General features: G+C 44.3%; 4 protein-coding genes across 9 annotated transcripts in view; 3 read left to right on the forward strand and 1 right to left on the reverse strand.

Annotated features, from left to right (window-relative positions):
- The window catches only part of LOC129118406 (T-cell activation Rho GTPase-activating protein), a 45,576-nt gene extending 38,297 nt beyond the window's left edge, over nucleotides 1-7,279 (forward strand). For 3 of the 6 annotated variants that reach the window (XM_054629752.2, XM_077175442.1, XM_077175441.1), the window contains 7 exons: nucleotides 86-152; nucleotides 1,578-1,750; nucleotides 2,790-2,951; nucleotides 3,394-3,503; nucleotides 4,187-4,382; nucleotides 4,841-4,958; nucleotides 5,139-7,279. In XM_054629752.2, coding sequence (XP_054485727.2) covers nucleotides 86-152; nucleotides 1,578-1,750; nucleotides 2,790-2,951; nucleotides 3,394-3,503; nucleotides 4,187-4,382; nucleotides 4,841-4,958; nucleotides 5,139-6,316 — 2,004 coding nt within the window. In that variant the 3' untranslated portion in view covers nucleotides 6,317-7,279. Of the gene's footprint in view, nucleotides 1-85; nucleotides 153-1,577; nucleotides 1,751-2,789; nucleotides 2,952-3,393; nucleotides 3,504-4,186; nucleotides 4,401-4,840; nucleotides 4,959-5,138 lie in introns of those variants that run through there. The other 3 variants (XM_077175443.1, XM_054629751.2, XM_077175444.1) reach the window with 2 other exon arrangements.
- The window catches only part of LOC129118996 (T-cell activation Rho GTPase-activating protein-like), a 69,677-nt gene extending 51,908 nt beyond the window's left edge, over nucleotides 1-17,769 (reverse strand). The window contains exon 1 of the mRNA XM_054630674.2: nucleotides 17,475-17,769. Coding sequence (XP_054486649.2) covers nucleotides 17,475-17,479 — 5 coding nt within the window. The 5' untranslated portion in view covers nucleotides 17,480-17,769. The remainder of the gene's footprint in view (nucleotides 1-17,474) is intronic.
- Nucleotides 17,770-18,196: 427 nt separating this feature from the next.
- On the forward strand, nucleotides 18,197-25,653 carry RSPH3 (radial spoke head 3). Its single transcript, XM_054629636.2, has 8 exons — nucleotides 18,197-18,458; nucleotides 18,606-18,690; nucleotides 19,950-20,091; nucleotides 20,620-20,765; nucleotides 21,343-21,546; nucleotides 22,541-22,703; nucleotides 23,732-23,818; nucleotides 25,200-25,653. The coding sequence occupies exons 1-8, from the start codon at nucleotides 18,340-18,342 to the stop codon at nucleotides 25,406-25,408; spliced, it is 1,155 nt and encodes a 384-aa protein (XP_054485611.2). The 5' UTR covers nucleotides 18,197-18,339; the 3' UTR covers nucleotides 25,409-25,653.
- Nucleotides 25,654-27,266: 1,613 nt separating this feature from the next.
- The window catches only part of PLAGL1 (PLAG1 like zinc finger 1), a 47,820-nt gene continuing 47,497 nt past the window's right edge, over nucleotides 27,267-27,589 (forward strand). Inside the window, exon 1 of the mRNA XM_077175446.1 lies at nucleotides 27,267-27,402. The gene's annotated coding sequence lies outside the window, so the exon portion shown is untranslated. The remainder of the gene's footprint in view (nucleotides 27,403-27,589) is intronic.

Here is a 27,589-nt window from a genome sequence, read left to right on the forward strand (position 1 = left end):
CTCCCCAGATTTCTGAGGAGCTGCAGCAACTTGCTGGTGGCTCTCACTACTGCGGCAGCTCTGTAACGTAGCATACTTTTTGCAGGCTGATGCCAAGAAATGTCCTCTGTCAGTCCCAGCAGATACTGAAGACAGACTCTGCCTCTCCAATGGTGAGTTTCAAAAACAAACTGAGGAACTGCCTTCTTATATAACGTTTGCAAGCTGGTACTTGTGCAAAACCATCCGAAACTGCCTGCTCCCCCTCCTGGAGAGCAAGCCACTGTTCCCATCCAGGAGAGGGCTTAAGCCCTGGAATGCCACTCATTTGCAAGTTACTTCTTTCCTATATGCTCACTGGCAGAGTGCTGAGTGCCAGAGGTCTTGTATTCCCATTCCCTGGTAGCAATAGGAAGTAAATGCGTTTCTTTCTCACTCCAGCATCGCCTTTGAGGTGTGGCAGTTCAAGTGAGTACTGAGTACTGTACCAGATGTTGCACACCACAGCAAATAAACCACCTTGGCAGCAGCACCAGCACTTGTTTTTTCTCACCATGCAAAACCTCAGCAGCTGTAAACAACCCAGAGCAGACCATTAACAGGGCAGGGTCAGATTTGGAGCAGACAATCATATCAGACCAGTTTTGAGGAGTATCAGAAGCTAATATTTTAAATTACACTATAATGTTAGGTGACTTTCTCAAATTTTTTTAACCCTACCTACCAAGAGCTTATGCTAAATCGCAAAGAGAGGTCTTGAGAATTTCTCATCTGGGTAAGACAACTTCATTTTGGAGTAGAAGGCATGACATTTATTGCAAATTTGCAGAAGGCAAATCCTTTAGAAATCTTTTTCACAAAAGGTTCCTTTTCTACTGTTTGTGAAAGGGGAAAAAAGGCACACCCCACCCCAATACAACTATCCTCTTAAAATTCCTGGGCCTCCTCTTGTTGAAGCAGATGCAAAACCCATGCTAAGAGATTTCTAAGCGTGAAGCCAGTGAGCACTTACTCTGATGCTCCCATCCTCTGGAGCAAGTATGTTCCACTGGCTGGGGGGAAGCACCAGCTCTAGGAGCATTGTCATTAGAGCTGGCTGCAGAGCTGGCAGAGCTGGAGCCACATGTTTTCCTTTCAGGCTGTGAAAGAGGTCAAAAACTAGGAGCCCCTACTTCTACTCCTGCCCTTAGGCAGGGGCACAACCAGACCATGTAGTGAAAATTGTTGTCATTGCCAGCTGCTGAAGCGGTATATCTGCCTCAGAGTTATCAGAGAAACTACTGCAATATCAAAAATCTCTATAAATGTTCTGTGCCTTGTATGTTCCCACTCTCTAAGAAGAAACAGTGACTAGAATGTAAAAAGCACCCAACCCAAAACAGGAAAGGTGGTGGCCTTAGGGGTATGGCCACAGTTTTACAGTTTAGGCAGTTGTTTCCCTAGTAACCACTTAGTTGTCTTTCAGTTTCCTCCAGTTTGGTTTGTTTCAACATACATCTCTGCACTGCACACAAATGAAAGACCACATAGTGCTCTGTTTTTTGGTTGTTTTTTTTTTTTAATTTTAAATTTATCTTTTGTTTCCCTTTTACTTGCAGCAGATGCAACAAAGAAAAGAAAGAAGGTGATATCACAGTCATTTACTCTGAGACAAAGCCTTACCAAAAGAAATTCCTCAGGACAGCTAGACTTGGGTGGTAAAATCACTCTGTTTGGCCATCCTCTGGCACTTATCTGTGGGGAAGATGACACACTGCCCCAGCCAGTCCAGGTAAGGAGGTACCATTATAGTGGAACTGTTTACAAAGGCCTGAAGTGTCAGGACAAGGGGGAAATGGCTTCAAACTGACAGAGAGCAGGGTTAGATTGGACACTGGGAAGAAATTCTTGGCTGTGAGGGTAATGAGGTCAACCAGAGAAACTGTGGCTGCCCCATCCCTAGAAGTATTCCAGGTCAGGTTGGATGGGACTTGGAGCAACTGGGTCTAATGAAAGGTGTCCCTGCCTATGGCAGGGGGTTGGAATAAGATGATCTTTAATGTCCCTTTCAGCCCAAACCATTCTATGATTCTGTGATACCTCTGACTTAAGTGTGAGGCAGGATACCCAGTACTTCTGCTGCATCATCCAAGAGATGATTCTGGTGTTTCCCAACACACACGCCCCTGATAAGCTCAGGGCCCATCCCAGATGTAGAAAGAGTCAGGTCTGAGAGTTTTGCCCAGCCTTCACTGGAAGTAACTTGGAATGTAGAGAACCCAGGACCAGGAATGAAAGATCTCCTTCTTAATATACTCATCTGTGATTTTAAATAAGTAATTTAAATAAATCTTTCAGCAGCATAAACTTCCAAGGATTTCTGTATTTCCATAAAAAACAAGTGTTCAGCTATGGACTGTCACAAAAAAATACCTAAACAATAACTTCTGAATAAAAATGGTCTTGTAACAGTTCTTCCACTGAACTGGCTTTCCCAATAGACATGCATTTGTCTCTGCTAAGTAATATTTGCCTGGCTTGTGAGAGAGGGGATGTGAACTTAGATTTAAGCCATCCCTTGCTGCCTTCTAAAAGTAAGCAAGGATGGCCCCAGTGAAGTTAGTGGAATTCATCAGTTCAAGAAGAAGGTGGATTAAAGGAAAATCAAGACTACTTCCCATGTAATGTACTTGGAACAAGAACTAGATACTGAACTAACCACAGTACAGTGTGCCTCCAGACAATTTTTCTTCTATTTCTAAATACTCACCTGCTAACTTCCTTCATCCATGTAACTGTTCTTCCATTCCTGTCTGATTTTTTCCCTGCAGGATCTCCTAGCCATATTATATATGAAAGGACCTTCTACTGAAGGGATATTCAGAAAAACTGCCAATGAGAAAGCACGAAAGGAGTTGAAGGAGGACCTAAACAAAGGCGGGAATGTTGATCTGAAAAGCAAATCTGTGCACCTGCTGGCAGTGGTTTTGAAGGTGAGGAATTCTGAGCTACACTGGAGGAGGACACTGCTAATATGCACAGGACCAATCCAGTGCTCCGAGCTGATCTAGGTGGGACTCTTGGCTAAAGCCAGAACTAAGCCAGACTGAATTCTTCAAGCTTAGGGAAGTTTGGCCTTTTCTACCTGATTGTCAGTCCTACTTGTTAGGCTGCTGATTTCCTGAGGAAACTCACTTTGTCCTCCTGCTCAGCATTCTCCCAGCGAGCAATAGTGAGATTTGTGAGTGAAGGAAAAGCAACTGAAAGCTGGATCCGGTTACTATACAAGTGCAAATGCACTTGTGCATTGTACTTCTCTGTCAGTGCTGATGGTCAGGTAGCTCAAGTCAACCAGCTAGAGCCCAGGTGACAGTAATACTCTCTCTGTGCTCGGGGATAGTGTCAAAACTTCATCTAAATCTCTTGGCCTTGCAGGACTTTCTCCGAAATATTCCCTCCAAACTCCTATCAGCTGACCTCTATGAGAAATGGATGCAAGCTCTAGAGAAGCCAAGCAAGCAAGAAAAAATTGAAGAATTGAAAGAGTAAGTTTTTCAACCAGGAAATTTTGCAACCAGTGCCAATGTAATGGAGCAGCTGGTAGAGGCCAACAGTGTCTTTCAAAATCAAGAGTCTCACTTAAAAGTCTGTCATTTGTATCAGCTTGCTATTGCTCTGTGGGGCTTGGTTTAGAGGGCTCCAGCAGCAGCACTTCCTGAAGTTACTTCAGATTGCTTTGTGAAACCACCAATGCAGGAACAGGGCAGAGGCTGCAGTGCCTCAGCTGACACAGTCACGGTGCTGTGGGACAGGCACTGACACAGAGCCTCCACATCTGCTGGGGGTGAGGTTGGGCACATGGAGACCACCACTGTGTTTTGCTCTTCAGGAACAGTAGCTGTGGGGGCTGACTGGGAGAGCTTTGAAAGCCCCACAGCACAACCATAGGCATTGGGAAGCCTCCAGTGACATCTCCTGATGTCACCTCATCTATTCCAGGACATGGACTTCTGCAATGCTGCCTTTCAGTCAAGACCTTGTAATTCAAGGTCTCATAATTAACCCCACACAGCTGCAGATGGGGATTTCTGAAAGATACAGAGAGCACACACATGCCCCTTTCTGGAGGAAGTGGTGTCGCTCTAAGGTTAATGGAGACTTGCTCAAATCAAGAAGCAGAGGCCACTGCACCATCAGCTAAGGTGACATTTTGTTTGTGTTCCCACAGGGTGGCTGACAAGCTGCCGAGACCAAACCTCGTCTTGCTCAAGCTCTTGCTCTCTCTGCTCCACCACATCAGCCAAAATGCTGAGACCAACAGGATGGACTCCAGCAACCTGGCCATCTGCATTGGCCCAAATATGCTGAGCCCAGGCACGGACAGCACGCTCCCGCTGGAAGTGCAGAAGGAGATGAATGACAAGGTGCGCTGGACTCACTGAGCAGCCGCTCCCTTGGGGCAACTGAGAGCCATCCTAGGGATCCATCCCACTGCCATTGCAGCAGCTGAACAGAGCAGCACCCCTGGGCCTTGGGGGTGCTGAGCAAAAGCAGCAGCTGCCCTGCAGCCCCCAAAGTCACAGCACAGCTCCTGCAGACTTTGCATGTGGAGGGCAAGGGGCACCCGTGGCCATTGTCATCCCTGGGCCCTCGGGCAGAGAGGCCAAAGCTGTGGCTGATGGTGTTTTGTCTGCATTGTTTGCAGCATCAGGCCTTATCCCCCATGGTGGACTCACCCTTAGACCTCTTAGGCCTCACCCTTAGCCAGGATTTTGGCAGAAGCCAACCTGCTCTGTGCTGTCCTTCCTACAAAGATAGCAGGCAGGGTGAGGAAAGAATCTTCCATCTGTCTTGACTGAAATGGGCTGTTTTCTGTGTGCAGGTGACAGTGCTGGTGGAGTTCCTCATAAACAACTGCATGGAAATATTTGAGGGGGACGTTTCCTTCCCTGCCTGTGCCTTGGCTGAGGAGTCACCAGAGCACACAGACAGCTCCACAGGTATGAGAAGGGACTGGGGATGTCACCAACTGGGCCAAATTATTGAATTTGATTTGTGAATATATCTGTGGAAACACAGAGGGTTCAAGATTGTTGAAGCCCTCTTCTGAACTCTCTCTGTGTAGTTCTCTTTCATCCTCAGCTGGTCAGTGAAAACTAATGTCTGCTTTCTCCCCACAGAACAACTCTGTGCAGCTCATCAGAATGACTCTGCCTATGACAGCCCAGATCCTGAAGCAGAAGGCAGCCCCTGTACCCCTGAAATGGAGCAGGCCAAAGGGAGGAGTGCTACTGTGAGCAGAAAATATCCAACAAATATCTCTGCCCCTTCCCTGACTAATTTCAGAAATGACATCAGCACAATGGACAGGAGGTACTCAGAGTCAGACCTGTCCTTCCAGAACTGCCTTGATGACACAATAAGGAAACAAAGGCTAAACAAAAGTGAGGACAATTTTCCAGTTCAGCAGAAACTGCTATGGATGGAGGCACTGGAGGAACGTCTTGCAGGCTTACCTTCACAATTATCAACTGACTCTCTACCCAAAACATCCTCCAGTTGCTCCCTGGAGAGCTCTGATGGCTCAGTTTTCACCAGCTCCCCCATAGTTTCGCCCTCTAGTCCCAAAAAAACCTTTTTAAATAGGCCTCAGTCCTTTTCTACCAAGGCCACTGAAGATGGCAGTACACCTAGCAGAGAGATCAAAAAACATTCCATGTCATTCTCTTTTGCAAACCGCAGGAAAACACTAATAAAAACCCAGAGTTGGGGGCCTGGAAAACCCATGTTTTTTCAGAGGGACAGTTTCACAAAGAAAGAAGATCAGTTCTCCTGTAGAATTGTCCAGGAGGGCAGCTGTAATGATGACAAACAATTGCCTGTGGAATATCAGCAAAGGCCCCGTCTCAGGTCAGTTGATGAAGTGTTCAGAGAGATAGACCAGAAAAACCCTAGAAGACCACCGTCTTATGAAGAGGCTGTTAAAAACTGCCAGGCTGCTAAAGTTCCCTCTCAAAATCTCACGGTCCAGACTCTGAGATTAGCGGCATCAAACCAGGACGTTTTGCTGCCTTATCCATGCAGCCACAGTGCACAGGACACTGCATATATGGATCTGAGGGATCTACGCAGTGCCAGAGTTTCTGCAACAAAGGATCCTTACCTGGAAACTGAAACCTTCAGCATCGCTGTAGGAGTAAACTCCCGTGTAAATTTACCCGTGACCCCAGGAGTCTACCGGATGAGAGCCATGTCTGAGTCCTGTCAAAAGAACAAACTCGAATATGTGGCTCAGAGGTGCAGCCAGCCGGTTTTTGAGGTAGAGCAGATCCAGTATGCTAAGGAGTCCTATGTATAAAAAGCCTGTCCTTCCTCTTTTCACTGTACAAAGTAAATATTGTAAAAATAGACATCTTGCTAATCATTTGTAGGATTTTACTTTCAAGAGACAAAGAATAAGCTAGCTCTGCATGAACATTTTTTTCTGAAGTGTCAGTCAGCTTGACATGTCACATCCTTTCACCACAAGAGTTGTTGCTGGTGAAGACCTGTGTATCATTATGTAAAAATATAAGTTAGTATGCTGTACATAACCTGTTGTGTGGGAAGAGTAGTTAGCAGATGATAAACAGTGTTGTGTTTGTTTTCCTCAAATGACAATTACAAGGTTGGCAGGTCCAGAATCTGTCTCACCTTCTTGTTTTCTGTATGGCCACAGACCCTGTATCATTTTTCATGTGTGTATGTTGCCAGGCTGATGCAGTGCTTTGCTGATTTTTGCATTAAATGTGGGTTGGCAGTTACCTTAATGGGGGAAGAGCTATTCTGTCATCTAGGTCACTTCAGCACTCTTCCATAAACCCCCTGTACCTGCTGCCGTTCCATCTTCCTGCTTGCTGGTGATAAGAATGATCTGACCACTATGCAGCATAGTGCTGTACACTGAGCCTGGGGTTAGAGCCCTATGAGGTCATCATGGGGAAGTATGAAGTAACCCTCATGTGTCCTGAGGTGCTTTTAGACTAAATAAATTTGACGGGCAAAGAAAGGAAAAGCAAGAAAGAAAGCAAGAAAGAAAAAAGAAAAAACAAACAAAAACTCCTACCAGGAAATATTCTGGATTCCAGCTTTAAATAGTTATAGTTAATTGAAAAAAAAAAAAAAAGACAAAAAAGAAAATAGTAGGTGGTGTTCTTATAAACTTGTAAAAATGACTGGAAGTGCAATGTGCTTTTATGGGTCAGCATAGCCTTAAACCAGAAGCAGGGAGACATTTTTCTCCTGTGTAACTTCACTACAATAAAACATTTTTCTGCATGAATGCTTAAGTGTCCATTGTCTGATTTTAAAATATCCAGGCCCTACTTGTACTGTACCTCCTTTTCTGCAGGTACTGCATGTCTGCTTGAATGATGTAGCATAGCTGAGTAGCAGGAAGCAAAGTAAATGACCAGCAGTATCACTGCTATTGTTGTAAGAGGCTGCAGGCTACAAATCCCTCTCTGACAGGAAAACAACTTATACTACCATGTAATAGCAGCTAAGCTGCAAAGAGGTGATGCTGCTCCAAAAGTGAAACGCATAAAAAATGGCATGCCATCTTCTCAGGAATTATGTTTTCCAGGTGTAGGTGTTCCCAGGACACAGAGAAGAGGGAAGGTGGCTGCCTGACCTGATAGAAGAAATTATGAGAAGGACCATATTGGTAGGCTGCAACTAGAGAAAACATCACTTCTCTCAGCCACCTGAACAGTGGCACTCTGCTTCCAAGCAAGCTGAATGAGAGGGCTCTGATGCAAAAGGTGTTTACCTTTTTCTAGAATCTGCATCTCCTGGGTCACAGAACCAGTGAGGCTTGAGATACTCCTGTCCAACCCTACTGCCCAAGCAGGGTCAGATAAAACAGGTTGTCTAGGATTGTGTCCAGACAGTTTTTGAATGTTTCCACAGATGAAGGCTCTACAACATCTCTGGGCAATCTATTCCTGTGTTTGAACAGACTCACAGAGAAAAAGTGTCTCCTTGAATTCAGATGGAATTTGATTGTATTTCAATTTGTGCCTATTGCTTCTTGTTCTGTGTTAAGTGGAATTATATTTTTCTTGTGTAAAAAACACAGGTGTCTTACCCACGTGGCACAAGAAGTATGAAGATAGTCCATGTGCAGTGAAAAGGCTCAGAAGCCACAAAACAGAAAACACAAACCTTGAAATGTAATCAAAACCCAATACAGCTCCTTCTTTGTTAAGTGACTCGTTCTTTTTTGACTGTGAGAAGACTAAGTCTCCCAAGGAGATGCCTGCTCTGTAACCACACCAGAAAACCCAGGGTGAATAAGCCCAGTCACTTCACCAGAGATGAGGAAAGTCTCTAGGTCTAAGGTGTCCTAAGGCATATATGACAATCGCACTCAGAAAGCTTACCTGGGCTTAAAAATTCAATATAGATAAGTCTAAATCTTCCAGCTTCTGGATAAGAAGGACCATTTGGAAAAGATCACCTTCAATTGGTGAAGGAAAAAGAAGAGAGAGAAGCTCTACAAATTGTAAACAAAAAAGGACTAATGTGAAGGAGTTGCATAGAAGAGTGGCCTAGTCCCCCTTATCCTGCTCTTACATTTCTTGAGGTCCAGGGAACACCATGATTAAAGAAAATGTGAATGCAAACAGACCCCAAAAGATACTTACCTCCTCATTGACAGATAACTTTTGACTTCCTTCATCCCTTCAGACTTGACTGTTTAGTCAGCATTATTTTCATGTCATGTCTCTCCACAGAAGTGATTTTTCTTCTATACAGGCAGATAAGAGACCTCAAAAGACTAGAATGGCACAGGAAGTAGAGAACTTTGCTTTAGCACTTACTTATCTGCCTTTGGTACAGAAAACCATTTAATCTCATGCTACCAGTCCACCCTACCACATCCTAGGATCCAGACCAACTATCCAGGACTCCAAGAGTCCTATAGGACTCTTTTAACTCCTATATCCAACAAGTGGGTTATCTGTTTTACAAATACCGTGCCAAAGCTGCCTTTGACTCCTCAGCCAGAAAGATCAAACACCCATTTACAACTGGGTCAACTGGAGATGGATTTTGGAAGAAGAGTTGAATGATGGCAGCCAGCCTCCCACTCTCCACAAGTTTCTCCATCATCAGTATTGCACCACTTGCTGCACACACAGAATTTTAAAATTAAATTTCATGAAGACACTCCAAATGTGAATTTGGAGGTAGGACTGGAAGAGGGGAAAAAAGCAATATTAAAGCAGGAAATCCAAGCCATTGCCTTGTAAGGCAATGCTGGAATTAAGGCTGGTGATGCAGCTTGAATTCAGTCCTTTATGTTTACATCCCACTGTTGTCTTCAAACACATGGTACACTCTTTTCTTCCCCACAGGATTTTTCCTTACCTGCACTGGTAAGGAAAAAGGTTGTCCAGCAAAGGAGAAAATTTTAATTCTGGCATTCCCCAGTACAGTTTGCCTAGCAGACATCCAGGTTTTGGACATATAGCTATGTCTCATTTGCTAGGATTTGAAAGAACAAACAGAAGACCAAAGGAGTTCCTCATGGAGTACCTCTTTCCATGCTGGGCACCCAGAAGTTGCAAACTCGTTCCCTGCCACTTGAATTAGGATGGCAACTTAACAGAAAAGGGATGATGGTATCAACTCTATGTCCAAACATTGGTGAGGATTGAGAGAAACATCATGTCTGCAGGTTTCACAAACATTCAGACTGCAGGAATTCAAATACTCAGGTGCAGAATGCAAATGTAGACACATATATTTATTTATCTGTATGCAAGGCTTATATTTATGTAAGCTTGTGCTTTATGTTCTGCACGGTCTGCAGAAAATGAGGCATAGGCTCTCTGTGTCTCATTTCTCTGGATTCTTGGGACTGAATTGAGTGCAGGTAGAACACAGTTGTCTGAAATAAGGTTTCCCTTCAAGTCATTTGGATATCTTAGGACCACAGGAATTTCCTAAGGCATCAAAAGTGGATACAAATCCTGATACTTAGGTTGTAAAATCCTTTCCCAAAGTCTTCTCTGTCTGTGATGTAAGCTTAGACTCCCACCTCACACATACATGATACATTTAGATACCTTGAATGTAGGTCTCTATAATCTAAGGCTGACATTTTTACTGCCACCAGAGGAATAGTAACATTTGGGATTTTAGGCACCATCTAAGCCTTCAAAAGAAGCCTTCTTGAACTAAGGCTCTCATGCTTACCCCCCACCCCAGAGTTTGGTGCTTTCTGCTCCATCCCACCATAGAAAACTCTGACTCAGACCTTTATCTTTTCCATCCCTACCCCTTATCTCTGCCTCATTTTCATTCCCTCTCCATTCCCAGCCTCCATTCCTGACCTCATCCAGCTATTTCTCTTTTAATTGAACAAGCTCCAACCTTTGATTTGCTCTCAAAGTCACAATTTCATTTCCTCTCCATCCCTCAACCCACTTTTCTCAGTCAGCCAGTTTCAGTTTACCCCTTCCAATTCTCCCACATTTTCCTGTCTTATCTGCACTGGTTGTTGCAATAAGTCCCATCAAAACTCATCTAGCCTCAGTCCCACCCACATGCTCTGCCTTGTTTTAGTCTCTGTAAATACAGAGAATCAGAATGAGAGAAGGAAAATCCCAGGAAGCTACAAGAAAAAAAATATAGAATTCATAAAGTCCAGTGATGACCTCAATTCACAGCTGTAACCATAGAAAGCCTCAGGATGAACCTTCCATGGCTAGAGGTCCTTGAATTTTTGGGATTTCAGCAAGTGGTCTGCACATCTCTTGTTGTATGGAAATATGGGCTGTCAGCTAGGATGGAAGGACATTTGGAACGAGGTTAAGGTGAAATAATGAGTCAAAATAATCTGTTGCCCCTATGCTTCATGAAAGCAATGCATCATCTATGATGTAAGGGATATTTTCAGTAATTTGCTCATATTCTCTGAGAAGAGGCATTGTCGGGGATTTTTTTTCTGTCTCTGCAAATAAGGTCTTGGGGGAGAAGCCCTCTCAGCTGTCTGACCTTTCTCAGAGCTATTATCTGAAGGGCACTTATTCCTGGGAACTGTGAAAACTAAAGACATAATGAATTCACACCTGAGGAAGAACAACTTCTAGTTACTTAGCAATGATGCACAAGAGAATTGTTACTGCCATGGTCACTTTCTGTGATAGCTGCCTTGACATAATCCAAGAACCAGTGGTTCTGTTCAGACAGTCACAGAACAGAACCACTGCTCTACACAAGATCTTTCTTCTGTCTCTTCCTCCCATGATTACTACCTGTGTACCCCAGGCACAAGATGCCACACTGATGTAATGTTTGCTGGTACAAACCCATGGTAAAAATATTAGTGAACAGAATTACACCAACCTTGTTGCCCACACTTTGTATTTCATATTTACCTCCTTACAACATGGACAGCTGGCTTTTCCTTTTGTGTGTGTGCATTTGGCTCTTCAGAGTTCCTTACACTGTATCCAGTTTGATGAAATAGGATCTGAAATCTTCTTCTTTGGGCATCATGTAACTGACAGACAAGACTGCATACCCTGCATTGACAGGTAGCATTAGGGAATGCATCCTATTGACCACCCAGAACTCTGTTGCTTTTGAAACTGAACCACTCCATAGGATGTGACTGTGGTCCACAATTCTGACACTTACAATAAAAGCCAAGAACTTTGGAATTTGTTTTTTTCTTTTTCTTTTGTAATGGGATTGTATCTCTTTAGCCTGTTGCTTAGAACTAGATCTCTAATTTCTTCTAAAACTAAAGCCAAATGGATAGTTTAGGGATTCTGCTTGGGTTATGTACACTTTAATGTTAAAAAGCTAATACTGATGTTAAAAGCTAATAATAAAATTACTGCTTCATAGCTCAGTTCCATATTGTAGGGAACTCTACACAGTTTTTATGTATGGTTCCTCTTATAATATTACTATCAAATGTCTCCAATTACAGCATGAAGAAGTATCACAGATGATAAAACCCCCATCTGTGTTGTTTTTTATCTGGGAATAGGAGTTCTTATTTCAGTACTGACTGTTCTGGTTTTGGTGCTGATATATCACAGGAGACCAGGTGGTTTGCTGCAGCACCACACCAGATTATTCCATAAACTGCAAGTGACAATTTCAGCTTCCCATTGTACCCTGGCAGGTCTCTTAACCTGAGAAGAAAATATTACTTTTTATTACAGTGAGGCCACTTGGCTATCACAGGGGTGAACTCTGAACAAACAAGAACATGATGCTACTCTGGTAGCAATGTGGCAGACCACAGTTAGTGTGGCTATTGTGTGTTTCCAGGAGGACAATTTCTGACTACAGGAAAAGGAAACCCACCTTCAGTAGGCTTTCTGGTTACATTTTTCTCTGAATTTTGTTAGCAGTCACTCCTTATCACATGTGTCATCAGAACAGAGTGAAAACTTCAGAGGACCTTCTGAAAGCTAAAAATGCAGAAGAGGGAGCAATTTTTAAATAAAAAATCTGACAAGATAGAGAAAAAGATCCATGGGAAAAGGGCAACCACTGTTGGAGAAGTGATGTAATCCTCATATGGACAGCTCACTATTATATAGGTAGCTGTCTGCAGGTCTCTGTGGATGCTAGGTAAAAAATTGCTTTTTCTGTCTCTCTGTTATTGAGGAATGCTAATTATCTTATATTTTTTTTTACTATAAGTACATTGTTTTTGTTGTTTTAATCAGTCTTTATCATTCACTGTGATAAATACAACAATTTAAATCTCACTTCTGAGTGAAACCCATTCCAAGTTCTACCTTTTCTTCTACAAAGGGAGAGGAAAGCAGATTATTTTCTGTTTCTAACCTGAAGTGGCAGCCCATAAGTCTGAACAAATGGTTCACAAATTCTAAACACGGCTGACTCCATTGAGCTCTGCTTCCTCTGCTAGGTAATAATATGAAAAGGTTTCTATGAAGGGTTTCACACTTTCTAAACAAAACATGCTCCTCAGCCAACAAGTCTATTTACAGAACTGATCCAACGGCCGCTCAAAACTCTTCCTTCCTACAACCCACAAACCTCCCACCAATTTCCTTGACAAATGCAACAGTTCATGTTCAAGCCCTGCAACTTCAGTATCCCACAGGTTATGCTGAAAATTATAAAACTGTATTTAAAAAAAATAAATTTGAAGCCAAATCCAAGCAGTTTCCAAGTCAGGTGATCAGAGAAGATGTTCTTATAACACATTAGGGATTTTTCTGTTTTTCCACATGCTTGCTGCACAGTCTTGGGCCATGCAAATCTCTCCACCATAAAGATTTAGCAAGTGCACCTGTGCAGCTGTGCCTGTGATTCACCTACTGGATTTCTTCAGCACAACTGGTGACCAGGTGAGAAAGCAACCACAGTAGCATTCAACAACTTTGCAGGGCTGTACTCTGAGGAGTACACCCATCTTGTGAGCTACAGACACCATGGCATTTGAGAGGTCCTTGGGTGTGAGAAAGAGCAGAGCAGCCACTATTTCTCCACAGGTCATCAGGAGGATGATTTTAAGACCAGAGACTCATAGTTAGGAAGTTCAACATCTGGATCTGCTTTTTCCAAAAGACCTCCTACCCAGTGCAGTTTTCGAACCGAACAAAAATTAAGCATGGGTGATACTGATCTGCCTCCCAGAGATGTTATAAAGGGCAACTTATATCAAGATGAAAAACCACAGAGACTACCGTGAAGGAGCAACAGAAGCCGATCTATCTTGTTTCTTACTCTTAAAGTTTAGTGCAGTTGTACCATTGCCCTCAATACAGGGAGATGCAAAACAAGGAGGCAGCGCTTCCTGAGGTGAAAAGATGGGGAAGGAGGGGCCTGTTCAAGACAGGAAGAGGTAAGAAGGGGCTGGAGCAGGATAGCAGCACACAGTCTATTTGAGTTTAAATAGGAAGATCACCAACAATTGATTTTCCATTTGATAGTCTAATGAATGATAGTTTAAAATTCAGTGTGCTCTACTCTCTAAGGTACTTTATCACCCTTTCATAATTTTTCTAGTCACTCTCTCTGAAAGCACATGGTGGCAAAGAATGCAGCCTGAAGAGCAGGCACACTGAAAAACAAAGCTTGTGGGGAACATGGAGGAAGGGCAACCTAGGGAAAATGGTGCTGAGAGTCAGAGGGTGAAGTGTAGGGGAAACAGCCTTGTAAATTTTGGCTGTAAACCATGATTAATAAGTTCTGTTTTTTCACTTGTGTTGGAGAAATTAAGGTCTTGAGAACTGAAACTTTCCAGTCCTGCCAAACCCCACAAAATCAGAACCAGAGTCAAGAGGAAGCTGTGCTGCTACACAGAAAAGGAAGCTGAATAATTTGGGTTGAAGATATGAGTGATAGGATCTCCTTTCTTTTCTATTAATGTTTATGTATCATTATTAACAACCCTTATTAAAAAAGTAGTGATGGCACCAGCAGAACTCAAGTTTAGCTCCGGTATTTATTTTTCCTTCTGTGTCTCTCATCGGTCAAAACTCCCAAGTTGGCACATTATAATTTTTTAAAGCTGAGTATTTCCCTGTTGGGACCAGGCCCGTTTATTTCTGATGCAGTGAGCCCAGCACCCCTGAACAGCAGCAAAGACACCATCAGCAGGATGGCTGACACCAGTGATATAATACTGACACAGTATTTACTAATTCTCTTTGATCATGTCACTGCAGCAAGTTGAAACAGGTTTCAGGGCACTTCTATTAATTGTTCTCCCACAGAATCAGGACAAACAGTACACACACACACCCCACTTGGGTTCTGTGATTTTTTCATCTTTGCAGTCACACTGACAGCTCTCCATATCGGTGTTCTTTGTATTTCCATCAGACATCTCAGGGCATTGGTTAGCAGTGGCATGATGGTTTCTGGGATTTTCAAGTCTATTTCAAACATCTCCATCCCTGGAGATTTTCAAAAGCTGGCAGGAGAAGGCCCTGACCAATCTGATCTATCTTTAAATTTGTCCTGGCTTAGGCAAGAGGGTTAAACTAGAGACCTCCAGAGTCCTTTTCAGTTTAGATTGCTCTGTGATTTTTCATGTCTACTTGAAAGCAATGGCATTTTGGCCTCAATCAGAGTTGCTTCCAAGACTGGGAGATCCACGCCTTTAACGGTAGGCTCAAGGGGGTAAGACTCACAGATTAAAGTTCCATTTCAGGACCATGGAGAACCAAATCTAGCCCAAAGTTCATATAATTACACAGTTTTACACCAGGGAAGCATTCCTGTGATTTTATAAGCAGCCATGGTCCCCCTCCAGACAGAAGACAATGCTCTAGCATTGTCTCCCTGTCCTTTTGGACAATTAAGCATTATGCCTAGATCCATAAACCTCCTTCCTTTCTTAATTATGAAATGCTGCAGAAAGTTAAGGAGGTGGAAACTGGACTCAGCTAGTCTGCTCAGCATTGTATTGTGTAATGAATTGTGGCAGAAGGTCTCCCAGTCTAGCAACATCCAAGCTAGGGCCCCAGGAAGACCCAGGCTCAGCCCTGCAGATCCCTCATATTGTATTTCAAGGTGTCATTCACTAGTTACAGATGCATCCCAAGTACTGCAGGAAAGAGTGGGTGTGCATCTTCTGTTACTACACACTGACACCTTCACATTTGCTTTGCTGTGTATAAACTTGTTTCACATCCAAAAAAAGAAAGCCAAGGGCATGCCATAAGGCATGGTAGAATGCCAGGAAATTCTTATGAAAACAAACAAAAAACCAAGTATGTTCAAAGCCTTTTAACAGACCCACAGCAAACCTAGAAGGAGATAAAACCCTCGTTCTGCAGCTTTCAAGTCAGCTGAAGGCACTTCAGAAGACCTTTCTTAGCTGCCATATGGGAGATGGGCTGATTCATTCCTTGCTAGCCAGGCCCATTTCCCAGGCAGCACCTCTGGCACTGCGATTGTGCAGGTCCAAGAAAACCCTCCAAAGAATATGTGAAAAAGCCATTGCTACTCTAAGATCCAGAAAGCAACAAATGGCAGGAATCTGATTATAATCAATGTGGTTTTGGACCCTGCTCCACTCAGTCTTGTGATGACACAAAGTGTTCCAGAACTCACCAGGTATTAAAAAAAAAACCAAACAAACAACCAAAAACCAAACCAAACCAAACGAAAAACAAACCCCAACTCCCCCAACCCACAAAGCCACACTAAAAAACCAAACCAAATAAAACAAAACCAACCAACCCAACCAAACCAATCCCAAAGAACAAAAAACCAAACAAACAACCAAACCCCCACAACAACAACAACAACAACAACAACAACAACAACAACAACAACAACAACAGCAGCATAAAAGAGGGCAAGGGAGAAAAGCTGCCTTTTTTTCTGGGAATGGCTCTGTCACTTATAAACCTGCAGAGACCTTTGCACTGAACTGGTAACTCAGGAGGTAGCAATGTTTCACAGAGATAAAGAGGAGAGCTGCTGCCATTCAACCAATGAACATATCAGGTGAATGAGAAATTCTCCCAAAAAGTGAGACACCAGCTGGGGCCAGCCTAACAAAATGAACTTGTGATGCAACACCTTCATCTTCACTAGATTTGTGGGCAATAGGGAACAGGCAACTCCTCAGAAATCTTTGCTCCAGTGGTTACAGGCTGTTTTCTTGCTGTCTTCCTATCCAGTCCATTCCAGCCAAATTTCTAGGCTTATTCAGCAAGTATGCTCTGGACAGCTTTAGACTGACATTTTTTAGACTATGCTGCAGCTGTTTTTCACATGAAGAGAAACACCAGATCCATAGCAATCCTGGAAAGGTCTACCCAGATTTCAAGTCCCCAGTCTAAAAGCTGTATAGCCAACTCTATAGCCAAACTTAAATTTTCAGAAAATATGAGTCAGGTCTCCAAAATCAAAGGATTGTATTGGCTCAGGTCAAATTTAAGGACCATAGTGCTCTGACTTGGCTGGACTGAGAACCCATTCATTAACTTTGCTTGCCCAGACACAAGCAAATATTGAAGGACTGCCTCAATAGGGGTTTTTTGTTTGTTTGTTTGTTTGTTGTTTCTTGAGGGTCTTTTGTTTGTTTGTATTTTTTATTCAGGGTGGGTTTCTCAAAATTGTTTTTCAAATAGTTTCTCCTGCTCCACAGCTTTCCCCATGCTTTTGAGGCCTCCTGTGAAGTACTCAGGGCTGCAGTGGAGCACAGATGTCTGCAGCATTAACATAACTGAGCTGAAATAAATAGAATTTAAAATAAAAATTATATTTAAACCAAAGGTTTCAGAAACAAAGGGTAGGGGCTATTTTATATGCTAAGTCTTGTTAAAAGAATCAAGGCATATCCCTACCCACACAGGTTAAAAAAAAAGGGCTATCACTGTATCAGTAACCCTTCAACGCTTTTATGTTTCTCTTAATGGAAATTTTTCACAGAGGCTGAAAACACGCTCTCATGATTTGCCCTGGCAGGGAGCGCAGCTCACCACGGGTGGGACAGCATACTGAGGACTCACCTCATCTTCTCTCTGCCATCATAGCACACCTTTACAGGATCCAAATCTCCAGCTTACGTGGAAAACACAAATCTGGGGTGCAGCTGTTCGAGCCGCTACTTCCAGGACGCCGGTACTGAAGCCACCAGCATGCCACCCAACAGGGTTTCGCGTCCCCCCACGCCAGTGCCAGGGCACCTCGCGTGTCCCTGGGAAGCTGCGAGTCCTTGGGGAGTTGTTCGGAGGCGGCGGGAGGACGGTGACACCTCGCGGTCCGACGCCCTCATTGCCTCGGCCGGGGCGGGCCCGCAGCGCTGCCGAGTGAGCACGGAGCCGCTGTGGGTGACGGCGGCGCTCTCCCGGGGCCCGGCGGGCCGGCACGGCCCCAGGCCTGGCCTCTGTCCCGGCGGAACAGCTCCGCGAGGGCCGCACACCGCAAAGGGAAGGCTCCGGGGTGACCTGACCGCCGCATTCCAGTACCGGAGAGCCGACAGGAGAGCTGGAGGGGGGCTTATTACAAGGGCATGTAGTGACAGGACAAGGGGGAACGCATTCAAACTGGAAGAGGGTAGATTTGGATTAGATATTGGGAAGGCATTGTTTGCTGGGATGGTGGTAGCAGGCACTGTAGCAGGTTGCCCAGAGAGGCTATGAATCCCCCATCCTGAAAGTGTTCGAGGTCGGGCTGGATGGGGCTTGGAGCACCCTTGTTCTGGCGGGACGTGTCCCTGTGCACGGACGATCCCTAAGGAGCCTCCCAGCCCCAGCCGTTCCGCGACGCCCCCCGCGGCCGCCGGCCCGCGCACGCGCGGCGCGTTGCCCGGGAGACGGACGCCGTTAGCGCTCCCTCAGGCGCGCCCGCGCCGCGCGGAGCCGGAGCCGCAGCATGGAGCCCACCATGGGGCCCGTGCAAGCGGCCGCCGACGGGCCCTACAGCTTCTCCAGCCAGCCCCGCTCCCTGCCCCCCCGGCCCAAGTACCGAGAGCAGTCCAATGCCGCCGAGACGTGAGTGCCGGTGTCCGGCGGGCCGCTGCCCCGCTGCCTTCCGCGCCTTTCCCCTGGGCCCAGCTCCCTCCCCGAGGAGCGCAGCCTTGCCTTTCTCCCGCCGGCCGGGGGGAAGCCGCAAGCGGCGCTGTGTGTGCTGTGCCGCAGGGAGAAGGTGCGCTACGGCAACATCATGATCGACCCGAGAGTGGTGCGCGGAAACGTTCTGTCCGCCCGTCCTCCCCCACCGCAGGTAGGGGGGTTCGCTGAAGTGCATCACGCTACAGTTTTGTTTGAAAGCCATAGGTAGGACGGCGAAGCTGTTCCTCATCTGTAATGAAGCTGTAATTTAACTTTCAATGTTTCACGTAGTCACAGGCTCTCCAGTTAAACCAGCCTGTGACTGTTTCTAGCTCTTCTTTAAAACACTCAGTTTCATACGAACTTCTGCAGTTCTGATTTTTTTACTCCCCATTAAATACTTGATGACTTTATTTTCTTTCTCTGTTTCTTTAGGGTAATGGTCCTGAACACAAGTCATTACTTGATAATCTTTTATCATATGCAAGGTGTCATCAGGGGGAACTGCAGCTCTTGGGAAGTTGAGTTGTGGGATAGACTTTGGTCTATCCTACCACAGAAGCAGAGCTAAATGGTCCAGCTGTATGCAAAAGCTGCTTGTGAGGATGCCAAAGTATTTTTTTTTATTACTGCTATATCCTGATATGATAGTAAATCATAGAATCTTAGAATGGCTTGAGTTGAAAGGGACCCTGAAGATCATCTAGTTTCAACCCCCTGCCCTGGGCAGGGACAACTTCCACTGGTCCAGGTTGCTCGGAATCCCACCCAAATGTGATACTTTGTTTTCAGAGAATATTTCTACAAAGATAATTTGATCATATATGAATTTAAAGCAGTATATTTTAAAAGCTACTGTTTGAAAATAGCTTTGTGTTGTTCAGTTCACTCATTTCTTAGAGTGAATTTTATGTAAGTTTTGTTTAAGAAGTTCAAAGCTGATGTTTATCTCAATCTATAAGTAGAATACTGAACTTAAATGTTATTACGAGTTTCTTCTGTTTCATCAGCAATAATTGGTCTATAATTTTTATCTAGCAAGCAATTCTGTTCATAATATGATAACTGGACTTAAGTCCATTTGACCTCTCAAAATTTGAGAACATACCATTTTAATATACTTTATATAACAAAGTTCTGTATACAATATTCACTTTCAAACAAGAAAATAATTAATTATTACTCTTAGCATGAGATGCCATTATTATGTACCTGTAGGCAGCTAGCATAACTTATTAATTTCATGCCATACAGTCTTTAAGTCTGTGAAAATTTAGGGCCAGGACCCAGGAAAGTAAATCCAAAATACTAGATAGCTATCATTAAGATCAAAGAGCAACCTTCATTTTTCTGTAGAGGCAATTGAATATCATTTTCAAGTATAAAGTGTATTCTGTTTTGTGGGTATCTTCCTTCTTCACCCCTGCTCAGAGTACCGAGCCCCTTACCCTTGAGGTTAAAAGGCAGAGGAGAGCACAGAAACACACACCGGCCAGAAGGCTTACACAAGAGCAAATTCGACCAGGAACGCCGGAGCCTGTGGAGGGCAGAGTACATGTTCACGTGCAGACAGGTAAAAGGCTGCATTTTTTTTATATCTGTCTGAAAACAAAAGTTTGTTGATCTATATTCACTTGCTAAATTGGTGATGAAGTTGGTTGAATCACACAGTTTAAAATCATAGGATGCTGGAATCAGAGGTTCTATACTTGTCCAATTAGTGACATTTTCCCAGAAGGTCTATTTTTCAGTGTACATTCTTGAATACTAGTCAAGACTGCTTCATTTATTCTTTCCATTTTCAGTATAATTAGAGAAATTTCATATATGCTTAAAATGGAAGGTTTAAAACTTTTGCTTAAGGTGAACTACTGTTTTTGGAATCACTTCCATGAAGTGCACCTGACATTACAGAGAACACAGTATCAGATGGCCTTTGCAGCAAATTGACCTATGTTTTGTGAGGCCTTTTTTCTAACTTTATAGAAAGCACTTTATTGCCCTCTTTGGATGTAATTCAGAATATAGAGTCATCAAAAACAGTTGAAAGCTAAAATGAAAGGAATCCCATGTTGAGTATTCATTGTGCTTTTGTTTCTAGAACTGTATTTGGAAGAGATTAGTGATCGGATAATAGAGGTTGATGGAGAGTGTCAAACAGATGAATTTTTGGACAGACCTCCCACTCCACTCTTCATACCAGCCAAATCAGGAAAAGATGTGGCCACTCAAATAGAAAAAGGAGAGGTATGAAGTCAGGTCCACAAGTGCTGTCAAAATATCTCTTCCATCCAAAACACATTTCTGATACAAAATTGAAGTAGAAACAGAAAGGAACGAATCCTCACGGAACATGCCAAAAAAACCCCCACAAACCACCCAAAGCCAACTCACCAAGGTTTGCTTTGAGGTTAAGTGCAAAATTAAGGAAGATGTGTTGCCATGTGCACCGGTTCTGCTGCTTTCAGCTAAGTGATACAATGTTGAGAAATGCTCTCTTCTGTAAAACATGTCCAGCCCAAGAAGGGACTGGGAACACAGAAATACGGTCTAGGCGAGTGCTCAGCTTCTCCCTGGCAGTCCCCACAGGGGCTATGGGAGGCTGTGTGGTGTCTCAGGCCATCCCACTCAGGCCATCCCACGCACCCCCAGCAGCACTCATGATTCTCTGTGCCTTAGCTGACACTGGTCCCCCACCTGCACTTCCCCAGCCTGACTTCAGTACAAGGGCATTGTTCATCCTCCTTTTCTCCTTGCCAATCCTTGTTAAGAGTAATTGTGATCAAGAGACATTTCTCTCTGTTTCTCTGACTCTCATCCTCAGTTGTTTGACTTTGATATTGAAGTTAAGCCGATCCTGGAGGTGTTGGTTGGCAAAACAGTTGAGCAGGCTTTGCTGGAAGTCATGGAAGAAGAAGAGCTGTCCCAGCTGTGGTCACATCAGCGTGCCTTTGCTGAGCTGCGTAATGCAGAGTTTGCTGAGCTACAGCGCTTGGAAGAGCAGGACAGGCGAATCAGAGAGGAGAAGGTAGGACTTCCTAAGGGAGTTCCTGTCAGAAGGAGAAAAACATTTCCAGTACTGAACAACAGCCTGTGATATAAGCTGGGTATGCCCAAAAGGATACTGTCAGCTTTGACGTACCTTAAAGCATTTTTATGACATACAGCTGCACTCTGCCACTTGCTCTCATACAACAGCACCACACTGTTGTGTTTATTTGGAGCTGTCATGCTTGAGTGACTTGGTGTAGTTGACCTGGTCAAAAGGTCAAAACTAACAGCATTTTCTTCTGTACCTGGTACAGCTGTTTCTTAAGGCTTTTTATTATAATAAGTGCTAAACAAATAGTCAGAGTGCTTGGAAGTAAGAGAGACACCTCCTGGTCTTTCACACACAATGCATGCTCTACTCTGTGTGCACATCTCAAGATTGCAAAGTATCATGCCATATTAGTAATGTTTAGTAAATAGGAATAAACAGAGAAGGTAAGTGTTAATTACTTACTATTAATCAGCCTTGTATAACTGTGTTTTCTAATGGTTTCCTGAACCAATTTGAGTTTTAATCTTTTGGTACTTGCAATATGATATAATATTGGAAGATAAAAAGTTTGGGAAATACTTATCTGAACTTCATCGTATTCCAAGGCAAATAACCAGCTTGATCTGCAATAATAAAGCAAAAAGTCATGAGATTAATGTATACTAAGGCATCAGAGAAGGGTTTCATTTGGCCAGCTGTGATGCCCTTATTTTACAGACTTGTCAAATTCAAAAAAGGAATACTACAGAAATGTGTTTGTAATTTGGGGTATTTTAATACTCCAGAGATAAAGTACAAACTTGCTTTCAAGCACTCTTTCATGTGAGGAATTTCAGTGGAAGTTAGAGGCTGCAAATACCAGGTAGAGATCATACTATCTTTGCTATTTATGGGACACACACTGTAATTCTTCAAAATCTAGATCAAAGGAGTTGCAGCTAAAGGCCTCTAAGTTTTACATGCATAATTGCCTTGACAGGAACGTCGCAGGCTGGAGCACCTGGAAAAGCTGCGGAAACAGAAAGAGACTGCAGAGAAAATTGCAGCTCGGGCATTTGCTCAGCGTTACCTGGCTGATCTCATTCCCTCAGTCTTCAACAATCTTCATGACAGTGGATTTTTTTATGACCCTATAGAAAGAGGTTTGTTTTGTTTTGTTTTTTTTTAAATATGTGAGCAAAGTTATATAAAGCTCAAAAAAAACATGAAACATAGCATATTATCCTATTATTTAGAATAATGTCATAAGACTATTCATTTACATTTGTGACTGAACACAAAAAACATTATTGCTCATCTGTACAAATAGTAAGAATAAGCAAGAGCTGACAGTGTGACAATGAGAAGAGCTACTTTGGAGCTAGACAGAAATAAATGGGTCGTTAGGATTGGGAGAGAGATCCAAACTGAAGTACATGTATTTTTATAGAGCAGACAAAGAAATCAGTATGTTATTCTGAATATTTTTTAATGATTATCAAAGCAAGTGAAAAATTAGTCAATTAGAATTAGGCCCTGAAAATAATTTTGGAATTCTATATCAGTGACTTCCAAGCCCTTAGAATCAGCAGCATTTCTTATGAGCTGTCTTGCTACACTCCACTTCACCAGTCTTCACACTGGCACAGACCACAGCTTGGGAATGGTTACACTCTCTCCAGGGTAAATCATGAGGTCAATGCAGAAACTGAATGTGTTTTGCAACCAGGGCAGGCTTTGGGATGTGTTCAAAAAGTATCATTTGAGAAATACATAAGTAAGCAAGAGCTCCTTAGTCAGAGAGAACAAATGCCTTCAGCAGACCAGAAGCCAAATGTCTTTGGAAAGCAAGGCAGGAAATGTTATTCTTCTGACTTGTTCAGGATAGTTATTTGGATCTCACTAGAACATGACTGTGTATCTCATCTGTGCTGAGCCCTTCAAGGGTGACAGACCTCTTTGAAAATAACTGCAGTTAAGAGGACCCTGAATCTATAATGATCATGAACCTCAGTAAGAGAAGCTGGAGATAAGAAAAAAAAACATCTGAGAGATTTCATGTGACTTTTACAGAACAAGTGCCTTTTGGCAGGGCGTGGGGTGTCATCCCTTAATTGTTGTAGCAAATAAAAAACAGCCACCAAGTCCTGTTGGTCATTTTCCCTTTGTTCTTCCTCCTAAATTCTGACAGATATTGAGACAGAATTCCTTCCATGGCTGATGTCAGAAGTGGAAGAAGAACTACAGAAGAAGGTTCTGGGAAGAACAATGCTTGACTGTAAGTTACCAAATCCTGGAATGTAATCTGGGCTGCCTGATGTTCTTGATTGTTTTTTTGCTGGTCAGAACAAATGTCACGTTTATATGGTCACTGGGTTAAGGTAGGAAGTGTCATTTTAGGAAAAACTCCATGGTTTTTTGTGTTGGGAGTTTTGTTTGTTTGCATTTGTTTGTTGATTTGGTTTGTTTTTTTTTTAATATATTAACATGTTTTAATGTTGGAAAACTACTACTACAGACAATTAGATAACTGATTTTCAGCTGAAATAATGGAAGTGTCAGTCATGCAGCACTATCCACTCTCTTCTGACTTTATACTGTTTGAGGTTTGTTAATGCTGGGAGATACAACACTTAGGAACAGAGTGGTTAAAGAACACAATTTTTTTTTGGCTATAAAGCTTCTACTTCCTCTGTGTTACACTGCTGTAGTGTTCTCTGTAGTGCACCTGATTGTGCTAGTGGGAACAGAAAAGCCCAGCTTGTGTGTTGCCACATGTATACCATGAAAGCATCTTAATTTGTTGTGTGAGCTCATGGAGCTATGGATTATTTTCCTACATTAAAAGGAGGATGATGGTGGGCCATGGTTGACTGAGAAGCAAGGTGACCAATATTTTTCATCAAAACAAGGGCTTACCTCCTTATCAGTCGATAATCATGTCCTTGCTTTTGAAATAGATTGAAATATCAGTCTTCTTTGGCCAGTTCAAGCTAAATATTTGGGCTCTTTTATTAGTTTAGAGGCTGTAGTTGAAACACCTGAAAAACCTGGATTCTGTCTTGTGTAGAAACACAAAAGTATGGTATATCTGTGCTTAGCAATGTGCTCCTAGATCAAACCACTTTTTTACACTTGCATAACATCTTCATTCCTATAGTTTTCCTCTTGCTGGGATTTTGGGTTTGTATTACAAGTATGTTTGCTTCCTTTGGTTTATTTTTAGTTTAATTAGGACCCTGAATTTTACTTGTTAAGTTATAATATGATTTGGACAATTAAAGCTGGTGTGTTAAGTATTTTATGCTGATACATATACACTCAAGTGTCACTTCTTCATGTAGCTCATCAGAAGGAAGGGACATGTCTCTTTAAGAAAAAAATATTGTATGTGACTACTGAATAAACATCCTAAGGAGAATGTTGCTGCAGGATATAATAGTGATGTGAATATCTATTGTATTCTTGTTAAATCTGTTTAAGTTTTTAACCAGACACCATTGTCTTGCTCCAGTCCTTACAAATTTCTTCATTTTCAGAGTTATTTCAGGGTTATTTCCCTCTTAAGGGATTTATAGTTCAGTAATATATACAAAAAAAATTCTCAAATTATAGGGTTTTTCCTCTGTGGTTGTAAATGGTGGCTATCTCTGTTTCAGCTTTGATTCGTATGGTGGTGGAAAAACGCTTAGATGAATTTAGCCGTCCACCTCCAGCTGCTCAAACAAAGGCACCTGCTGATGAGCCCGGGGCAACAGATGGATCTCCCAAGATGTCTGGTGAGGAGGATGCTGCTGACCAACCTGTTGCTGAGAAAGAAGAGACTGACCAACCTGTTGCTGAGGAAGAGGCTTCAGATTCCAGTTAGAAGAATAAGGTCAAGAAGGAGCAGCAGATTTGGAAACTGAGTAACAAACAGGCAAGTCATCAAGTAAATGGAGACCAGTGGCTTAGAAATAAGGAATTAATTCCTATCTATTTACAGGTATTGTGCCCTAGCCATGCTGAAGGATGAACCTAAGCAACAATAGAGCATTAAAACATGTTTTCCATATGCTGGAGTTGCTGATTTCAGGCTGCTAGAATCAAGAGAGAAGTTACTAGTGCAATGAATGGCATGGAAATTCTGTCTCCTTTTATACAATCCAATCCATCAAAACCTTTTGGAGAGGTTTTGGGGAGATTTACAGTTGAAAAGTAATGCTGTCCCACACCCTGTGCTAGAAGGTCATGAGAAGGATGTTGAGAGACTCTTAATAATCTTTGCAAATGCTTTGATAATGTTCTTGGAACAATATTTCTTTACTTTCCTTATTTTGAAAGGTAGTTACTACAGCAATTAAATAAATTGTTTTTGACTCATGTTAGTCTTTCCTTTCCTCACAAACTTGAATGGACATCTCAGCAGGTAATAGAGCCAAAGCAGCTGTTCCTCAGGCTTGCCAAGTCCAGAGTTACCTGCCCCTGGGAATTTCTGCCTGTGCAAAATCCTCCTCAGCATCCTCTCTTAGAGCCCCTCCTGGCGGTGAGGGGCTGGAGCTATACGCTAAGTCCAGTCTCGGTTTTCTTTGTAATCGTCCTTTCCTGCCGGTTCACTGGAAGTAGTCCCAGACATGACTGACAAAATGTGTCTTCACTGACATGTGTAGTTAGTTAGTTGTCCATTCACAGGCCAGTTCCTCAGGTGGGGCCGTCCCCCTCACAGAAGTACGCCTGTGCTACATTGCAGCAGCACCGTGTCGTTGCTGGGTCAGTGTTCCCAGCAGCAGCTGTCCCCGGCAGGCACGCAGGGTGGACAGCTCTGCACCCACGGCGCACGGGGGGTGCACGGGGCTCTGCAGCTCCTGGGTGCGTGAGTGCAGGAGGGAGCCGAGAGAGGCCGGAGGGAGCGGGCGCTGCAGGCACTAGAGGGCAGGACAGCCCGCGGCAATCCGCATGGAGAAACGCCGGGAATGACACTGCTGGTGTCACCTTTTCACATTGCACACCCTGCGCTAGTGACGCCCGTCTCAATTTCCCTCCTCTGCTGAACCCCAATGGTGTCGAACTTTTGCAGAATTTACTCATTTATAGCATGAGGAGCCAGTACTTGCAATCCACACTGGCTCATGGAACGACAGAGTAGTTTGAGTTGGAAGGGGCCTTGTAGATCATCTGGTGCAATCCCATGCCTGCCCTGAGCAGGGACATCTTTAAGTAGGTCAGGTTGCTCAAAGTCCCATCCAGCTTGGTGGTAACGGAGAAGGTGGAATCATCTCCTCAGGGCTGACCCGTGACAGTACAAGAAACAGACACTGGTTGCTTCAGGGGAGGTGCACGCCTGCTGGGGTGCGAGTCTGTCCCTGAACCCCACGTAAAGGAAGCAAAACCGGGACGTGCGTGCAGGACATTCTAAATGTTGTGAGTTGCCTTCCTGGGAAGTTGCTAATCACCAGCAGTGCAGGTCAGGACGTTCTGTGGATCCTCACAAGCACGGGCAGCTCCGCGGCCACGGCAGAGACGGTATCGACAGCCGCGGGACCCGAAGCTCCCCTGAGAAGGAGCTTCCCGCTAGCGTCGCCGCGCAGCGAGCGCCCGGGCACCGGCGGCGGCGGGGCCGCATCCCCGGGCCGTCCCCGCGCTCCGCCCGGGACTCACCCCCCGCTCCGTCCCGGCGTCCCGCAGGGGCGGAGCGGAGAGGGGAGGCGGCGCGGCCGCCCCTCGTCCCGGCCCTCCCTCGGCCCGCCCGCCGCCGCCCCGCCGCCAGGCGTCTCCCCGGGGCCGGGCAGCGCCGCGGGGACGGGAGGAGCCGCCACTGCCGCCGCTGCGCTCCCCGGCCCGGCGCTGGGGGAGCGGGCGGCGCCCGGGGAGCTGGGCCATGAGGTGAGCGGGACCGGCGTGCGGGGCCGGGCCGGGGGTGCTCCGCCGTCCCGCAGCCGTGCCGGGGCGCTCGGGGGAGCGGGGGGCCCGCTCCGGGCGGGGCGCTGGGGGGCGGGCGCCGAGCACCGGGGCTGTCGGACCGGGCCCGCCGCCGCAGGAAAACTCTGCCACAATGTGTCCGCCTTCAGAA

Source organism: Agelaius phoeniceus, chromosome 3, assembly GCF_051311805.1.
Source record: "Agelaius phoeniceus isolate bAgePho1 chromosome 3, bAgePho1.hap1, whole genome shotgun sequence".
NCBI classification, from domain to species: Eukaryota; Metazoa; Chordata; class Aves; order Passeriformes; family Icteridae; genus Agelaius; species Agelaius phoeniceus.